We start from the raw sequence: 16,142 nt of genomic DNA, 5'->3' as shown, positions 1-16,142 counted from the left end.
CATAATAATGTAAAAATATTTTTACAAGATATGATAACAACAGGCATTGATAGCACTGATTTAACGATACAACTTGTGGTCTTTTGTTTGTTTTTATAAATCCTTTAAATAACATTATGTTAAATGAATAACAGGTCAGGTACATGGATGGCTCAGGTGTTGCTGCTCGCTCCGCAGGTGGCCTTACCTTGCCGGTCATAGTGTCCGTTTCAGTGACTGTGTGGCTCTGCTGGACCACCGTCCAGCACAGCCACAATCTCACACAATGCAAGCACTGACTCGGCAAAGATAATGAGGAGTGCATGTCAACACTTGATAACTGTGGTCTTGTCTAAGCACTTCCTCTCAACACCCCCAACACATTGTTGCTGCTCTTCTGTTCAGTTGAGCTCACAGATATGTGTCCTTCCTTTGCTTCCTATGATTGCACTGACTTGACTCTGCCTGTATTTAATATGCCTGTATTTAATATGCTGTATTTGCTGACATGAGGGTGAGCATTCATTATTCAGCAGGTTTAAAAAAAGAAGTTCTGCAACCCACAGAAGAAAAGTCGCTGTTTAATTACAGATTCTGTAACTAGTGTTTCCTATTGTGTCCCCAACTGAATACTTAGTTTACTATAGAGTACAATAATGAGCACAGTTAGAAGACATGCAAGTCATCTCTCTTTTGTCTGTTATTTTCTCTTCTCAGGTGGTGTTAGTCTTTGCGCTCAGCATCGGAGCCCTTGGAATATACTTCATAGACTCCTCAGAGTAAGTATACATTTTATGACATGTTTTTTGAAATTATTTTAAATTGTATACAGATATACTGTTGTTGAAATATAGATTCAAATTTACATTGCTTGTATTTGTTGCATATATATATATATATATATATATATATATATATATATATATATATATATATATATATATATATATATATATATTGGCCTACATACTGTATCTGGATGATAGGTACACATGAGTTCTTACTCATCTCCACACACTGCAATCTCTGAAATGCAATTGCACGTATTCACTCCCCCACAATCCGCGAAGCACACATATACAACACGCACGCACACACACATCTGCATCTGAGGATTTTTTTTCAATGGGAAGCCTGACAGTTTCCATGGTAACAGAGACAGGCAGATACTGTTTGTGTTGGGTAGTTGTTCGATGTGTGAGTAAGTGAGTGTGTGTGAATTGTTATGCTGGCTGGCACTCACCCAGAGACAGATTGCAGGCCTGGCATCTCTCCGACAACCACTGTAGCTACTTTCACACCATCCAGACCCAAACTTTACCTTTTGAAAGTGATATTTTAGACTTTTTTAGAGTTTGTGTTTCAGATATTGAATCATGGGTTTTGGCAGTGAGACCGATGATGAGACTATACTGGAGACATTTTCCATTATCGGGTAAAACTGAACCGAAGAGGTGCAGCAGAAGACATTTATCGCCACTTAATTCACTTTCATGGGTTCATGTATACGTTCAACTCTATATTCAACAGCAAAACAATGTTGACATGTACCATGAAATACAAAAAAAAAATCTATTATGCTATGGGTTAAATGTTTTTTCTGCTTTTTTCTGCTGTATTGTCTCAAGAAACAGCAGAGTACAATCAAATGTGATATCTCTCTCAGGCACATTTTGTTAAAGCGCTACTTTAAACTGTATGTTTGCTGATAGCAATTCTCCACTTCCTGACTACAGTTATCAAACGCTTCTGTGGCTGTTTTGGGGCACCATGGTTCAGAGTGCACTGATTTTGAATCAAAGAAAAAGAGGCAATTTGTTGTTTCCAATTATGTAGAAGTTGCCACATGTGCCTTTGGCAGTGCAATAAGCAAAGATGTTTTGCAATGCTCAACACACTAACTGTGTGCCTTTGACACACAGTATTTCATGCACCACTGATTTACCAAAATGAAGCCTCAAACTTTGCTGTTGTGCCTGCAGTTATGGGATGTTGATTGCAAAAGGACCGTAACATATTGACCCGGTACTGTATCATTCTATTTCATCATATTTATTCCACTGTTGGCAGTCGTGCCGGATGATATCTTTACGTAATGGCAAGCTTTAATACAATGTCTTTGAAATCCTGTCCCTGCGGTAACAGAGAGTCTAAAACAGGGGTAGAGATGTAAAAATTGTCAAAATAACATAATCTGAAATCCAACTTGTACAGCGTTATCTCAGCAGTGGTGGAAAATTATTCCTGGCATGATTCCAGTCATCCATGTATACCTCAGGAGAAAAACCTTTTCTTCCTCCTGTTCATCGCCATTTCTTCTCTTTTATTCCTATCCTCTTTGCTTTACTCTCTACCTGTGGCATTTTTTTAAGCAAAAAAGGGTTCTGGAGACAAATATGCTTCATACAAAAGTGTAAAATTAATAGTCATAGGACGACTAGGGAATCAAAGTAAATACCACAATCCATTATTGGCCATGTGAATGATTAATAGTCAATGAATCATTCAAATCCAATACAAATGGCAGCCACATTTTTGAGATGCAGACAACAGGCACTTATTGTGGAGTTAAGGTGAAATTAAACCTATAATATGTCATTAGGGTAAATGGCTTCTTGTACAATGCTGTTACATTTAATGTTCCTGTGATGCAAAAAAACAAAACTGAATTACTGGGAGGCACTGAAACATCGGACCACGTATCCATATTAATTCAAGTATTTGGCAAGTTACACTGCTCTTCCCCTCTGGAACGTTTATAATGCATCTGTAAGAGATGCCTTGAAATGAGGCCTAGAATGACTTTGGCAGTATGCGTCCGTTGGCAGCTGGGTCAAAAACAAACTGTCCACGAGAAAGACAAGTCAAAGTAGGACATTTGAAAGCTCGAGGTTTGCAGAGACCTACCATGCCATAACATCAAAACGTGCAAAAAGGGAGAACATTTAAAGTAGTTTGGTGCAAAGCTGCAGTTTCTCTCAACGCAATATTTCCTTGTTGTGTCTTGTGCACTTATGAGTGTGTTTCTATGTGAGTCGGCTTCCCGAGGCATTGCCCTGATCCGTCGGTGCTCCCATTAAGCCGAGGCCTTCTCTCTGCCCTCATCATCGTGATTAGCTCCAGCTTGTCACTTGTGTGTGCATGTCCTCTCAGGGGGACTACTGATCAACCCAGAGCAGGTTGAGTCGACTCAGGGGGCTTTGACATCCTAAAAGGAGGCAGGCTTGTGTTATACATACTCTCACTACAACAGCTGAGGACTCTTATGCGCTTTAAACACATTGTTACATGTCATTAAACTGACCTGACACTAAATCTTTATATACTGCATCTGTATGTACTATATACTGGCAGAGACCTTTTTTTTTTTTTTTTACCAGTGGACAGATGTTGTTCAACGTAATAGCGCCACAGCTGTGCTATATCCAGTTACAGACCAATGAACTATTCAGGCTCAATGGTTTTTTGTCAAACTGCTATTTTGGCCATCAGATGAAGTGAACATCATTCCCAAATTGGCTGTGAAAAAAGCAACAATAATGGGAAGAATTAAGGTTGAGTCCCTGTGGTAAAAGCTAAAAGACTCATGTGGTGGAAAAAGTGAATGTGGGTTGGATCTGAGGAGGCTGGGGCTTTACGACGAGTGAAGCCGGGTAACCCCTTGGGGCAAGGACATACACACGCTGACAAAAATGAAAAACATACCTTTCTGGTGGCCAGGCAATAGTCTCTCAGGAGTTGTTTTCTCCCTAGTTTTTGACAGGTTTTCTAGCAGGAGCTCTGTTGGCCAATATTCTGCTACAAAGATCCACAGAAAAACACTGTAAAGCCTTTTGTAGAAGCAGGAAAACATGGTTTGAGGGGAGGGAATTGTTAATTGGCTGCCATCCAAGTTGAGTACAGAGATTACTGGTAAGAGATTACTTGGCAACCGTGTTGTTGTCGTAAGTTTTTTTTGAATGAATATGTGGCTTCCCTGAGAATGAACATCCATCTGTTTGTTTACCACAGTTCTGCGTGACACATGATAATGTATGATAAGATGCCGCCTTTTCTGTTCCTCTGCGGCAGACTTCACTTGCCAAACTGATGCTATTTTGGTGACATTTTGAATGGGAGGATACTGCGCCCTACCTTCGGAATCTGCTTCAATACCTTGGCTCATCCTTCATCCCTTCTTTTTCCTCCTCTGTGCTCCCATGAAACAAATAGAGAGGAATGTAGGACAAAGTCTCTGCAGGCTGCTGTTAAAGGGATGCCCTTGTTCCTGCTCCACTTCGGTTTCTATTTCCCTCCTCTTACTTCCACACATGCACACACTTGCATAGTCATGTATGACGCACACAAATCCTGTCTCTTGTCTCAGAGACCTCATAAGCAGCGGCCTATGCCTGTAACTCTAGCAGGAGTGTGAGATCAATGTCCGCACTGAAAAACAGTGCCTAGTGGCTAATTAATGGGGTAAGGTGAGAAATATGGCTGAGGAGTGAGACAAGCTTGGCAGACTTTGTGGCAGTTAAGACTAACCTGGATCAGGACCTGTCCTTGATCTGGATGGATTAAGTCTCCAAGTGGGTCAGAGAAGAGCATGTAACTACGAGTAGACTTAAGTTCCCAAGTGGCTACAGATTTAAATACACAAACACTGGCAGAAATAAATGTATTTCAGACTTATTTCAAAATCTTTTTTTTTTTTTTTTTTTTTTTTTAACAATTTCCTAAAATGTAAGTGTATTATTTTTTCACACTTGTAGGGAGAATCTAAATGAGCGAGTTATCAACATTTGCTCTGGAGAAAAAAGAGATTATGAAATGTCAACATCACACTCATAGACAATACGCTTTTTGAAGTGCAATGCAACAATGCAGCTCTGTTTTGTTTTTGTGATTGTGGAGCCTCTCCTGTAGACTGAGCACGAGCGAAGAACGGTGACAACACTTGCAGTCCTGCCGAGCTGAACATTAGTGTGATGGTATAACTTGTTAGCTCGCAGGTATTATTCTAATGAGAGTGGCAAATTACGCTGGCTGCCACTCTGGTGAATGCAGCTTCAATGCGTGAAACATTGATTGAAGTCTCATGGAAAAAACGACTGGAGAGATTAGCAAAGTCGCTCAACAGCGTGATCATTCTTCTGGTATCGGTGTTTATCAAAGTCATCATGTCAATGTAAAGGCCATTCGCTGTTGGACTTGCACAATATCCCTCAATGCAGAGCGGGGTGGTTATTTTCAGACAGCGGCATGAACACAGCAAAACATGCAGTTAATCTATGTTAAGCTTAATAAACCTACGATTAGATCAAAATGATTCATGAGCGCCTTTGTAGCTCTTTTTTTTAAAAACGTCAAGCCACAGTGTCAATTCCTATGAACTCTTTTAGCTTCCACTCAGATATAAATCAATAAAAACAACAACATACATAAGATTTTATGAAGACTGTTACAAAATGCACCACTTGATTCATAAAAAATACCACTTAAAATAATATTTATGAATGCAACTAGACCTCACATTATGAATAATGATACACCGCTAGACACAGCATGCAAACATGCCACTTTGCACCTCCCACTGCCTTTACCAAATGATTTTGCATAATTTTATAGTTTGCAAATTACCTTGTTTACAGTTCCCGTAGTTGTAGATTAGTGTTTGTACTGATTGAATGTTATTTTACATGAGAATATCTTGGATATAATGAGCTGAAAATAGAATAAATAAAATCCACTTCATTTACTTGACAATGTTAATCAATGTGCTGATAACCACTGAATATAGCACATATTTATCGTTTTTATCTCTTAATTGGTTTGTGTTCAAAAGAGCAGTGATATGGTGTGTGCAGTTTAGCTTCAGCTGATTTTTGAATAAATTAATCATAAACCTAAGTGTAATTTGTCTCCAGCAAAAAAGGAGCTTTTCACATTGCAGTCTTATTCACTCTCTCTTTATTCTATTTTCAAAAGCGTTTTGTTGCTGGCATATTGTACAGAGTTTTGGATTCTTTTAGTAATGTGCTATTTTCACTCACACACCACTCCTTTGGACGCTAAAATAAATAACGTCTTTGTAGAGGAAATGCTTGAAGCGGGATGCAAGTCATTTGCAATCAGATAAAAAAAATTGAGTTCGCTATTTTTAGCCTCCGTAGAGAGGTTTTATTTGTCCATTGCCCTTGTAGGTGCTAAAGCGTTTCTTATTTTAGTAACGGTGCTTTGGCCTAAATCAGTCATTTAAGTACTAACCTGGCCTTCTTTCTGCTTCACAGACCTCTTCCTGCTTGTATCCTCTAAACTTACATGCACTCCCCTCAGGAGGAATACTGCATGTAAGCTCCACATTCAGTTGTTGTGCTCAAATCACATTCTAAATGTATTAATATTTTTCTGTTTGGGTTGTGTTGATTGTGTGTGGTGACTGGAACACTATCAAACGAGACTCTAAGATGCTTATGAGCTTACTAGAGCAGAAGACGTTTGTGAGATATGAAGAATGACTCATATTTGGAGCGTTGCTCTGTGGTTGTGAGCGTTTGTCAAGCTGGGAGTTGTTATTGTTTTCTCAGGGGGCAACCTAGCTGTTGCTCCTGCAGCTAGCCAAGGTCATGTGCGGAGTAACAAAAGGCTGGCTCCTGCTAGCTGGCTGAAGGTGTTTCAGACTATTTTTAGAACAAAATCATCAACAAACTCCTTTGCCCTTGTGAAGAAATGAGTTTATTTGTCTGGTTGCGTTCGCCAGAAGCAGAGTACCTGGTCAGAGGAAGTTGAGATGAAAGCTCATTTAGATTGTTTTCGATTTTATACACACAATTTATTTGTATCATTATATATATTTTTTTTACACATAAAATCGAAAAACTATCAAATTAATCTTTTGATTTCTATCTTTTTGAAGTGAAACGCAGGACCTGCGATACTATCAGTTTTGTTTTTTCTTGTACATTTGAAGGAAAACAAAGACGACACAACAAAAAGCTTTCTCGGAGTCTGAAGCTAAACTTCTCGAGACACCCTGGCCAATTCTTTCGTGAGTTGGGTAAACAATGAGCACGCCGTTGACAGAAACCAACAACAGTGTGTAGGTTGCCGAAGAAATATAAACTGCAGGAACCAGAGGAGACCACAGCAGAGAAAACAGGACTCACAGAACCATTTAGCGATTTCAGCCGAAGTCACGTATCTCTTCTTAAAATCGATTGTGTGTCTCCGACAGGTATTTCATTGTGCATTCAGGTATACCTCTTAACTTTGAGACACTCAAGCTGTTGTTGTAAAGTGCCCTCCTGCCATTCAGGCATCTTCTTTTTGTTTTGACAGGCTTTTCCCCTTAGACTGAAATAAGATATTGCTGTTACATGTGTGATACATTGTCTAAAGTATACGATGTGTGTGGTGCACAAAACATGTCACACTTGACACTGTGTAGCGTCTCTTTTAAAGAATACTTTTAAAATATAAAGGACAGTTGTGAGGGTATGAAAACCACTGATCTGTTGATCAAAGCAAATCCAGTCTCTTTCGTCTAACAATGGTATAGAAGCAGAGAGCGTACCTCTCTGTCACTTTATCATCTTCCCCTCACTCTCCTACTGTCACTGCTTCTCTCCCTGTCTCTTTTATCTCTCTCTCTCTCTCTCTCTCTCTCTCTCTCTCTCTCTCTCTCTCTCTCTCTCTCTCTCTCTCTCTCTCTCTTTCTCTCTCTCTCTCTCTTCCTGCACGCCACCACCAGGATGTTGTAACCCCCATTTCTTCCAGAGCTGAAGGAGTAATACAACATGTGGTGGGCAGATCTACAGGACGCTGGCAGCAAGTGGTCAGGAATCCCTTGTGATTGAAGAATGTGTAGTGACATTAAAAACAGAAATTAGAAATTCTGCTTTGCCTTACATGCTCTTCGTGTTAGGAAGAGAAACAGAAACTTTAACATAATCCATAGCCATGCATCTTATAAAACATTTCATAGGCTAAAGACGCTCATTTTTTGTTCAGACTATATCAATAAAGTAGTAAATGAATGTGGTCAGAGACTGGACACAAACTCTGCTGGTTGCTGGTGTGAAAGTTGCTTTTTCCAGCAATTTTGTCCCTGGACATATGCATTGAAATCATCTAATATTGACCCAAATGCTCAGAGACAGTGGACAGATTTTGGGCCATAGTTGCTTTTGAGGCATTACATCTACTATACAACAACAAAGCATTTGTCTGTCTGTCCGTGGGTACGTGCTTCACATACCTCAAGGGCTGCTCATCCAATCTAATTCACCCTTGGCAGGTGAATTGCTAGGGACTCAAGGGAGTGCTGTGTCTAATTTAGTGGGGGCGGGGCTTCAGGGCTCTGTAGCCTATTTCAGCATGTTGTCTGCAGCCGGTTGACGGCGACTCATTCATTGCTTTTCACTTGCTGATGGATTCTTCTTTCCTCACTTTCCTGGAGTCAATGAGCAACGGGTTCTTGACAACTTTGCAATCAGTTCTCACTTCTTTGAGGCCAAGCAATTGGCTTGCTCCGACCAGCCCTGTCCTCCAAATACGGTTTTGCAGGTTGCAAGCAAATGGTTCCCCTCTGCATGGCCACTGAGCTAGTTATATATACTGTCATTTGACAGAAATCATAACTCGTAACATTGACATAAACTATTGTCACCTTTTAAAGTTGTTGGGCAAATGTTTTTCACATTCAGCAGTGAGAAACTTACAGAATATCAAAGCACTCTTAAAGGGAATACCTTTGGCTTTACAGCAGCTGCTAAATGCTCATCTTTTTCCATTACCAATTTACAAAATACAATGATTATTAATTTAGATGAAATTAGATTACTTTTCTCAAATTACATAAACCAATTTTATTTTTTAAATATGGCTTTGAGGTTAGCAGAGATTGGATGGATCACTATTTAACTGATTGTGTACATGTGACGGGTCACAGCACATCTAATTTTAATCTATATGCTTTTTTGTTGTGTTTATGAAGTAGTTATCATGCTGGATGTTGCATTTAAACATGATGAATTGCCACATAAACAGCAGCCAACTCATTCTTGTTTTTTTACTTTTCAGTCCGCATAGCTATTTATTAAAAACACAGCGGCTCCACAATAATAGACTGCAAACCTTTCCCACCCTGCACAGATGAACTCTTAATTTCCTATTGTGCCTCTGCGCTTAAGAGAGAAACCATATGTCTGCCTGATGTGTCTTCCCACTACTTTAGCTAATGATAAGCTGTACTTTCAAATAATGATTAGAAAAACGACTAAATTAAAGCTCTCAGCGTGTATCCATAGTGCCGCCATGCTCCCTCTGTGCTATTGAGAATGCTTTGGGTCACGTGACTGTAGATGAGCGGTTCCACAGAATTAGGCCAGAGCTGGGCCTGAGGGAAAATGCCACAGTGACCACTCCAAATGGTGTCTTCAGTATGCACCATCTGCGTGTGTGTGTGTGTGTGTGTGTGTGTGTGTGTGTGTGTGCGTGTGTGTGTGTGTGTGCGCGCAATCTCTTGCACATGAACTTTAAGGTTCGCTCAGGTTGTGGCTTCTGATTTTAAAAGTGAGATTGCATGAGCTTGCGTGTTGTGTCGACGGAAGTGAAGAATAGTGTGCTGCATAGGCTGTAGGTTTTATTAATTATTTATGGTTTGTTTTAGCATTTACATTTAGTTTGATGCCTACAGAATCACGAAGAGATGCCAGTGGTGAGTTATTAATTGAGTATTGACGCAAGATCAATGTTAACACCGTCTAGGAGTCAGAAGCGAATCAGCCTCTGTCCCGAAGTCTGATGGCACTGTATGAGAAAATGCCTTTCAACAAAAAAAAAGTCACTGCTTCATAAACCAAACTCATTATCATCATCCTGGACATGCGCCAGGGTTTTACATCATCTTAAAGATCACATCAGTCCTCAGGATATGCTCAAGACAGACTCAGGAATTAGAAGTCGGATCATCCTCTTGGAGCAATACTTCCTCTCTGGCATGTCTATACCCAGTCATCCATTATAATGGATCATCATGAGATAAAATGTTTGATGCTAACTGGAAGATGATTAAGCCTCACTCCTCTTTACCTCCGGAGATTTTCCTTGTGTAGTAAGCTCCGCTCAGGATCTCACTCTGTGTCCCTATGGGCTCCATGCATACCAATGTATACTTCAATGTTTGAATTAGAACATATGGGACTTGTAACTGTGTACTCTTGTAATATCCATGTGTGTGTGTTCCCTTGCTTATCTGTACATTCCCAAAGGTCGCCTTTAGTCAGCCAAACAATAATGCATATTCATGCTTTTCCCACAGTGGGATTCCTCATTACTGAGTAGCAAAATGCTATCGGCCCATGACCAAGTGAAGAATAGGGCGGGCAAAGTGCTTATTATAGCTTGTGTAAAAGGAAGCCCCTCTAATGGTTAATCATCACAAGGTAAACATGAAGATGGATTACATGACAGACCTGATAGATCACAACTCATTCATCATCATCTGCCTCTTTTCAAGCAACCGGGCTAGCTATTCCATTCTGTTTAATCGAGAAAGCTGCAGTTTCTTTCTTTGTGAGGAGTCTCTGTCATATGAGGGAAAATCTGTTGGAATATTTGTGTTTGACAGATGCTGCAAAATGTATGCATGTTCATTATTTTCATCTATGTTTGGTTGAAAGTGTGTCATGTACCCCCTAAGACTTAGAGGAGGAATTGCACAATGTCAGTGAAACTCAATAGCATATCACACAATTTGTGTCATTAATAGTGTATTAAATTAGATTTTTTTTGTACAGATTAATTTACAAGGGTTTTTGCAGTAACTATAAACAATATCTTACAGGTAAGGATCTAGTTCAGTCACTTAAAATGGCAAACATTGGTCAGCACCATTTGACCTTGACAACACCAAGCTGACTGTTGTCACCAGAGAACAGTTTCTTATCAGTCCTGTAAGCTGAACTGAAGAAAGGTGATCAGGATGAGGTCATATAAGCATATCTGAAGAAAATAAAGCCATGGCATACATTTATGATTATCCATATATGTAGGGGTGAATGATAAGTCTGGAATTTTATTGCATTGTATTATATTATTGTTTTACGAAATTCTGTTGGCTAAAAACTCAAAATCAACTGTGATTGAAAATTAACAAAATGAAATACCAAAGTTGCATGTAAGCAGAATTCTGTCTGACGTAAAGCACAACAATGGAATACATGTGATTTTGTATATTAAGCAGTTTGTGATGCATAAAAAAATACTGTGAAATGTATTATTTATTACATTTAATTTGTTTTTATTGTGATTTCACACATATTATCTATACGGATATCAAACTCATATACTGACTGTAAAATTATTACGAAATATGGCTGGGTTTATGGCAGGAAAGAGATGACAAATTCATCTCGTTAGTTCATGACAGTAAACATGTTGTTCTCTCTTTCTCCTTGTTTTCTAGTCCAATAGAATCCTGCCAGCACTTCTATGAAGACTTCACGTTACAAATCGATATGGCCTTCAACGTCTTCTTCCTTCTGTATTTTGGATTGCGGGTAAGTTGGCACTTGCATGCTGACACACGCGCACAAGCATACATTCATAAAACGGTACGCGTATATAACATGCTGTCAACAGACTGGCACAAACAATAAGCACATAACCATGCAGGCAGGCATTGTTTTCCATACATTCAAATCTACAGCATCCTACAAAAGTATATTTAATACTTATTCTTATTTTCAACAGACATGCTAGTGTATTTTATTTTTTCATCAGCTTTTTTTACAGGACAACCAACAATGCTTACAAACAGACAGACACCAATGAATAGTCACACACACAATGCCTTTCATTTGAACTGACACCTTTGTAATGCTGTTGCTGGCATGACTGCCATGCCAGAGCAGCATTCCAGTGGCGCAAACGCAAGCTTGTCGTCCTAAATGAATAAATAAATGAACTCATAAGCTGCTTACACCACCAAACATTTGCATGACTCAGCAAGTGGGGAAGCTTTTGTCATTCTATGCAGTGTGTCAGCGATGCTAAAAGGAGACATAGCATGTCGTTTGAATGGTGGGCTGTGGTAGAGAGGTAGCATTTTGTATAATATTATAATATGATTGTCATCTTGATGCCAACTTCTTTTCTTTTGACAGTTCATAGCAGCAAATGATAAGCTGTGGTTCTGGCTGGAGGTCAACTCAGTGGTCGACTTCTTCACTGTTCCTCCCGTGTTTGTTTCTGTTTACTTGAACAGAAGCTGGCTCGGTAAGACTGCATATCTCTTTCAGCTGTTTCCTTCTGTCTCCCTTTGACTCTCTCTCTCTCTTTTCTTCTCACTGCACAGCCTGATCTTTCCTTGATTTCTTTCACCGCTTTTCACATTTTTCTTCTCAACGCCTCCGTCTTACCACTCCTCATTTTCCATTTTCTTTTTTTTACCCTCTATCTTCACATGTCACCCCTCCTTTTATCACTCCCTATTTCTCCCTTTGCCTCTCAGTCTCCCGTCTGTCTCCCCATTACTGGGACTGTGTCTCCAAGGCCCTCTTGCTTTGGGCTGCAGTCAACTTTCCCTCATCATTGAAAGTGACAGGGCTGGGTTCCTCTGATGTTTCAGGGAACACAGCAGAGTGGATTGGCTAATGGGAGTGAGAGTGACTCAGAAATGTGTGTGTGTGTGTGTGTGTGTGTGTGTGTGTGTGTGTGTGTGTGATTGGTAATTGCTGCATTCAGGCGTTGCACCTAGAATACCTCACAGTGGTCCATAACTGCCATCTAATGGCACATTCACACACAAATTGCACATGCAAAAGCATGTGTTCTCCCCATGCACACATACACACTCTTACACACACACATACACACACACTCTTGCATGAGCAGACTGGAAAACACCCTAACCTGCCTTACGTAACGACCTACTTTCCTCAGTGCATTCAGAGTATTGTGGCCTAAATTACACTGCAGTAAATATAGTCCATTTGTAGCTGTATCCTTTTTTGAGTTCACCGCCACGTTTAAAACATACTTTGTATGATACTATACATTGCATACATAATTTACAATTCAGCTAAATGCTTATCCAATGTTTAGCTGAGCATGGCATTGGACCTTTGAGGCTGTTATGTCAGAATTTGGGTTATTATATGAAATGTAGTCGAAGAAGGAGTTTCGGTTCTCAATTCAGAATAACACTTATAACTCCAGACTACTATTGACATGTATCTTAAAAAGATATCTTACACATCTAGAGACATTTAAAGATCCTGTTTTTTTCTCATCTTTTTTCAAAATGTGTCTTATTAGATGCCTCAATTTCAGGGTCCTGCTGGTTCATGGGACACTTGAACAGAATGAATTTGTTGTCAATGCTATTAGTAATTTCTGTGCTTTTTCTGTGATGACGAGTCAAAATGTCTGCTGTGAAAAAGGTTCACAATATTAACTAGCAGTAACTTCATTTTTAAGATCTGGAAACTGGATCATATTGCAAAACAAGTGGTCGGACTGGGATGAAAACATGAGCCACACATTGATAATAGAGGATTGCTTAGTTGCTCAGACAAAAAAAACAAGATTTATCTTGAATGCTGAGATTTTTATTTTGTGACTTTCTTTTTACTTTTGACCTTTTTTTTAGTTGTTAAATCAATTGATCGTGAGAATATTCAGCAGATTAATAAAAATGAGAGTAATCAACTCTCAATTTAGTTCATACACATTAACAATCTTATTATATCTAATAGAATTAGCCAAACAAATCTTTGAAATAAACTTTAATTATTTGGTAATCACATGATATAAACCAGACTGTCTGAGTTTCAGGTCTTTGGAAGGTCTGCCGTCTATGATCTTGTTTTCACATGCCCGCTGGAATCATAAAATCTAGTAATATGAAAAATCATAAGGAAATGTGGAAGTCTAATCTCTGTGGTGATGAAGTTTTCTTAAGAGGCTCACTGTGGCCATGGATTTCACACGAAACAAGCTGTGTAATGAATTAGATATGGCCGAGTCAAGTAATCTGGTATCTGGTATTCATGATGTCCTCATCTCATCCCCAGAAAGCTATCGGTGTTTGGGCCTTGATGAGGATGATGAAAGACTGTGAAATGATGGTCTGGCTGCGGCCTGACTTTCTGCAGTGATTAATTACCTATGATCAATACATATCCTACATAAGGGCCCGATGCATGAAACACCTTTTATATACAATACAGCTGCAGTGTGAGTATTTGTATAAACAGCAACTGAGAGTGTGAATTTATTATTTTTGAGAGCTGCTCTGTAGATTCCGTACCTATTAATAAGCATTACTATTGTTATGCAACCGGGAGAATCCTAAGGACTATTTTTTGCAATGATCATATATCCTGTTGCATCTCCTTCTAACATTAGAGCATGTTTATTTTTTCAGTGTTGGACATACAGTATATAGTGTAACCACAGAGCATTATAGTAACATAACTCCCACTGGCATGGCTTATGTGTATGTTCACTGGTGGTGCACTTGTCCATGTGTTTAAGGCTGCATACAGTGTTGCAAAGCCTCAGTTATAAAATTAACAGTGTGTGTCTGCACTTTGATATGGTATAACGTAACGGGCTGGTGATAGCTTCCAGAATGCTAATGGGGTGCTGAACGTCTCTGTTAATATCCAGGCTCTTTGGAGTTAGGACAGGGATCATGGTCAGCCCCTTTGTACTCTATTATTATGGAATCAAGACATACAGTACCGTGTTGTAATAGGAAAATAAGCACAATTAATCTGTATAATATTCTGAGAGAATGGCAACATAGTATGGATTACACATGCACTACTACTGATGCTTCTTTTCCTCGGTAACATTTGCTGTTCGCTGATGAATAAATTACATTTACACTTCCCCTAAAACGATTTTCCCCTATATATCCTCAGGCTTGACAGGGCCATAATGGCTGTCCTAATAAGCAATAGACTAATCCATAGTAAGTGTTACTTTAATTTAGCTATGTGTGTATATACTGTCCTTTAACAGGCTTTGTTAGTGGAAGCCAGGGTGGTTGTTAACACCGTGTACTATGCTCCTTGTTCCCAGTGGATTGGTTCATCTTTTATTTCCATTCACTGCTGGGGTATACACACCACAGCCAGTGTAATACATTTTAATTACACTACCTTTTGCTTCACCCTATCAGCTGTGGTCCTGCATGAGACGACTGTTGGACATCCAGTGTATAATAAAAGGACCACTAATAGGGGTTCTGCCCTGTGCTGTGTGGAAGAGTGTCCGCCCACTCTGCACCAGAGGAAGTATATGCTTTATGCATTTCAAGATAAGTTCTTCCTGCCTCTGCAAATTGGACATTGATTAAAAGGAGGAGAACAGCGCGTGGCTAATGGAAGAGTTCATGCAAAGTTCTTTATTGGAAAGAGGAATTAATCTCCTTTAGATACTTGAGCATTGCACTCAAGAGAGTCTTAGCAATGTAGGATTAGCATATGGTGGTCTGAAATATGCTAGTACGGTAGGTCATCTGGCTACTAAGCCCCATTTCTCGCACCTTGCTAGTTAACTTTACACCTTCCTCCTTAGTCATTCAAATACAAGGAACAGCAATGCTAGCTGTGATTATTTATTGGAACAGAACCATTTTTGAGAATAAATGACATCATGAGTTTATATTAAAGTAATTTATAATTCAAAGAGATTTAAATGTATTGTTTTGTGATTTTGTAACGCCGCAGTGGCTTTAATGTAAAATACTCAAGTAGCCTTAAGGCATGGCTTTGATTCTAACCTGCTACTGCCTCCTAGTGGTATTTTAGTATACTGCTTCATGAACCCTTGTTTTATCCTGCTGAAAGAGGCTTACTGTAGTGCATGTGCCTTATATGCTGGCAGGAAGCCGCCATGTACATTCAATGTTTTGGGAAGTTTAAGCCTCTTTGCAGCAGCCAGGCTTCTCACTTGTGATGGTATTGCATGTTGAATTATTGCACAGGCAAAGACTTAAGTTATAAGCTTGGGAAAAAATGTGTTGAATTTAATATGCATGTGCTGTCTATCCATCAACAACCAGTGTTACACTAGCAGTTTGTGTGTGTGTGTGTGTGTGTGTGTGTGTGTGTGTGTGTGTGTGTGTGTGTGTGTGTGTGTGTGTGTGTGTGTGTGTGTGTGTGTGT

At 39.4% G+C, this 16,142-nt stretch overlaps 1 protein-coding gene across 12 annotated transcripts in view; it reads left to right on the top strand.

Moving 5' to 3' along the window:
- kcnma1a (potassium large conductance calcium-activated channel, subfamily M, alpha member 1a) overlaps positions 1-16,142 on the top strand; it is a 125,988-nt gene that overhangs the window by 53,685 nt on the left and 56,161 nt on the right. For all 12 annotated transcript variants that reach the window (XM_068567596.1, XM_068567594.1, XM_068567601.1 and 9 more), the window contains exons 3-5: positions 697-758; positions 11,429-11,522; positions 12,129-12,240. In XM_068567596.1, coding sequence (XP_068423697.1) covers positions 697-758; positions 11,429-11,522; positions 12,129-12,240 — 268 coding nt within the window. The remainder of the gene's footprint in view (positions 1-696; positions 759-11,428; positions 11,523-12,128; positions 12,241-16,142) is intronic.

This window comes from Clinocottus analis, unplaced genomic scaffold, assembly GCF_023055335.1.
Source record: "Clinocottus analis isolate CAN_PGR_092001 unplaced genomic scaffold, fCliAna1.0.p SCAF_8, whole genome shotgun sequence".
Classification (NCBI taxonomy): Eukaryota; Metazoa; Chordata; class Actinopteri; order Perciformes; family Cottidae; genus Clinocottus; species Clinocottus analis.
Note: the sequence above shows the minus strand (reverse complement) of the source record. Positions and strands in the feature narration are given on the sequence as shown.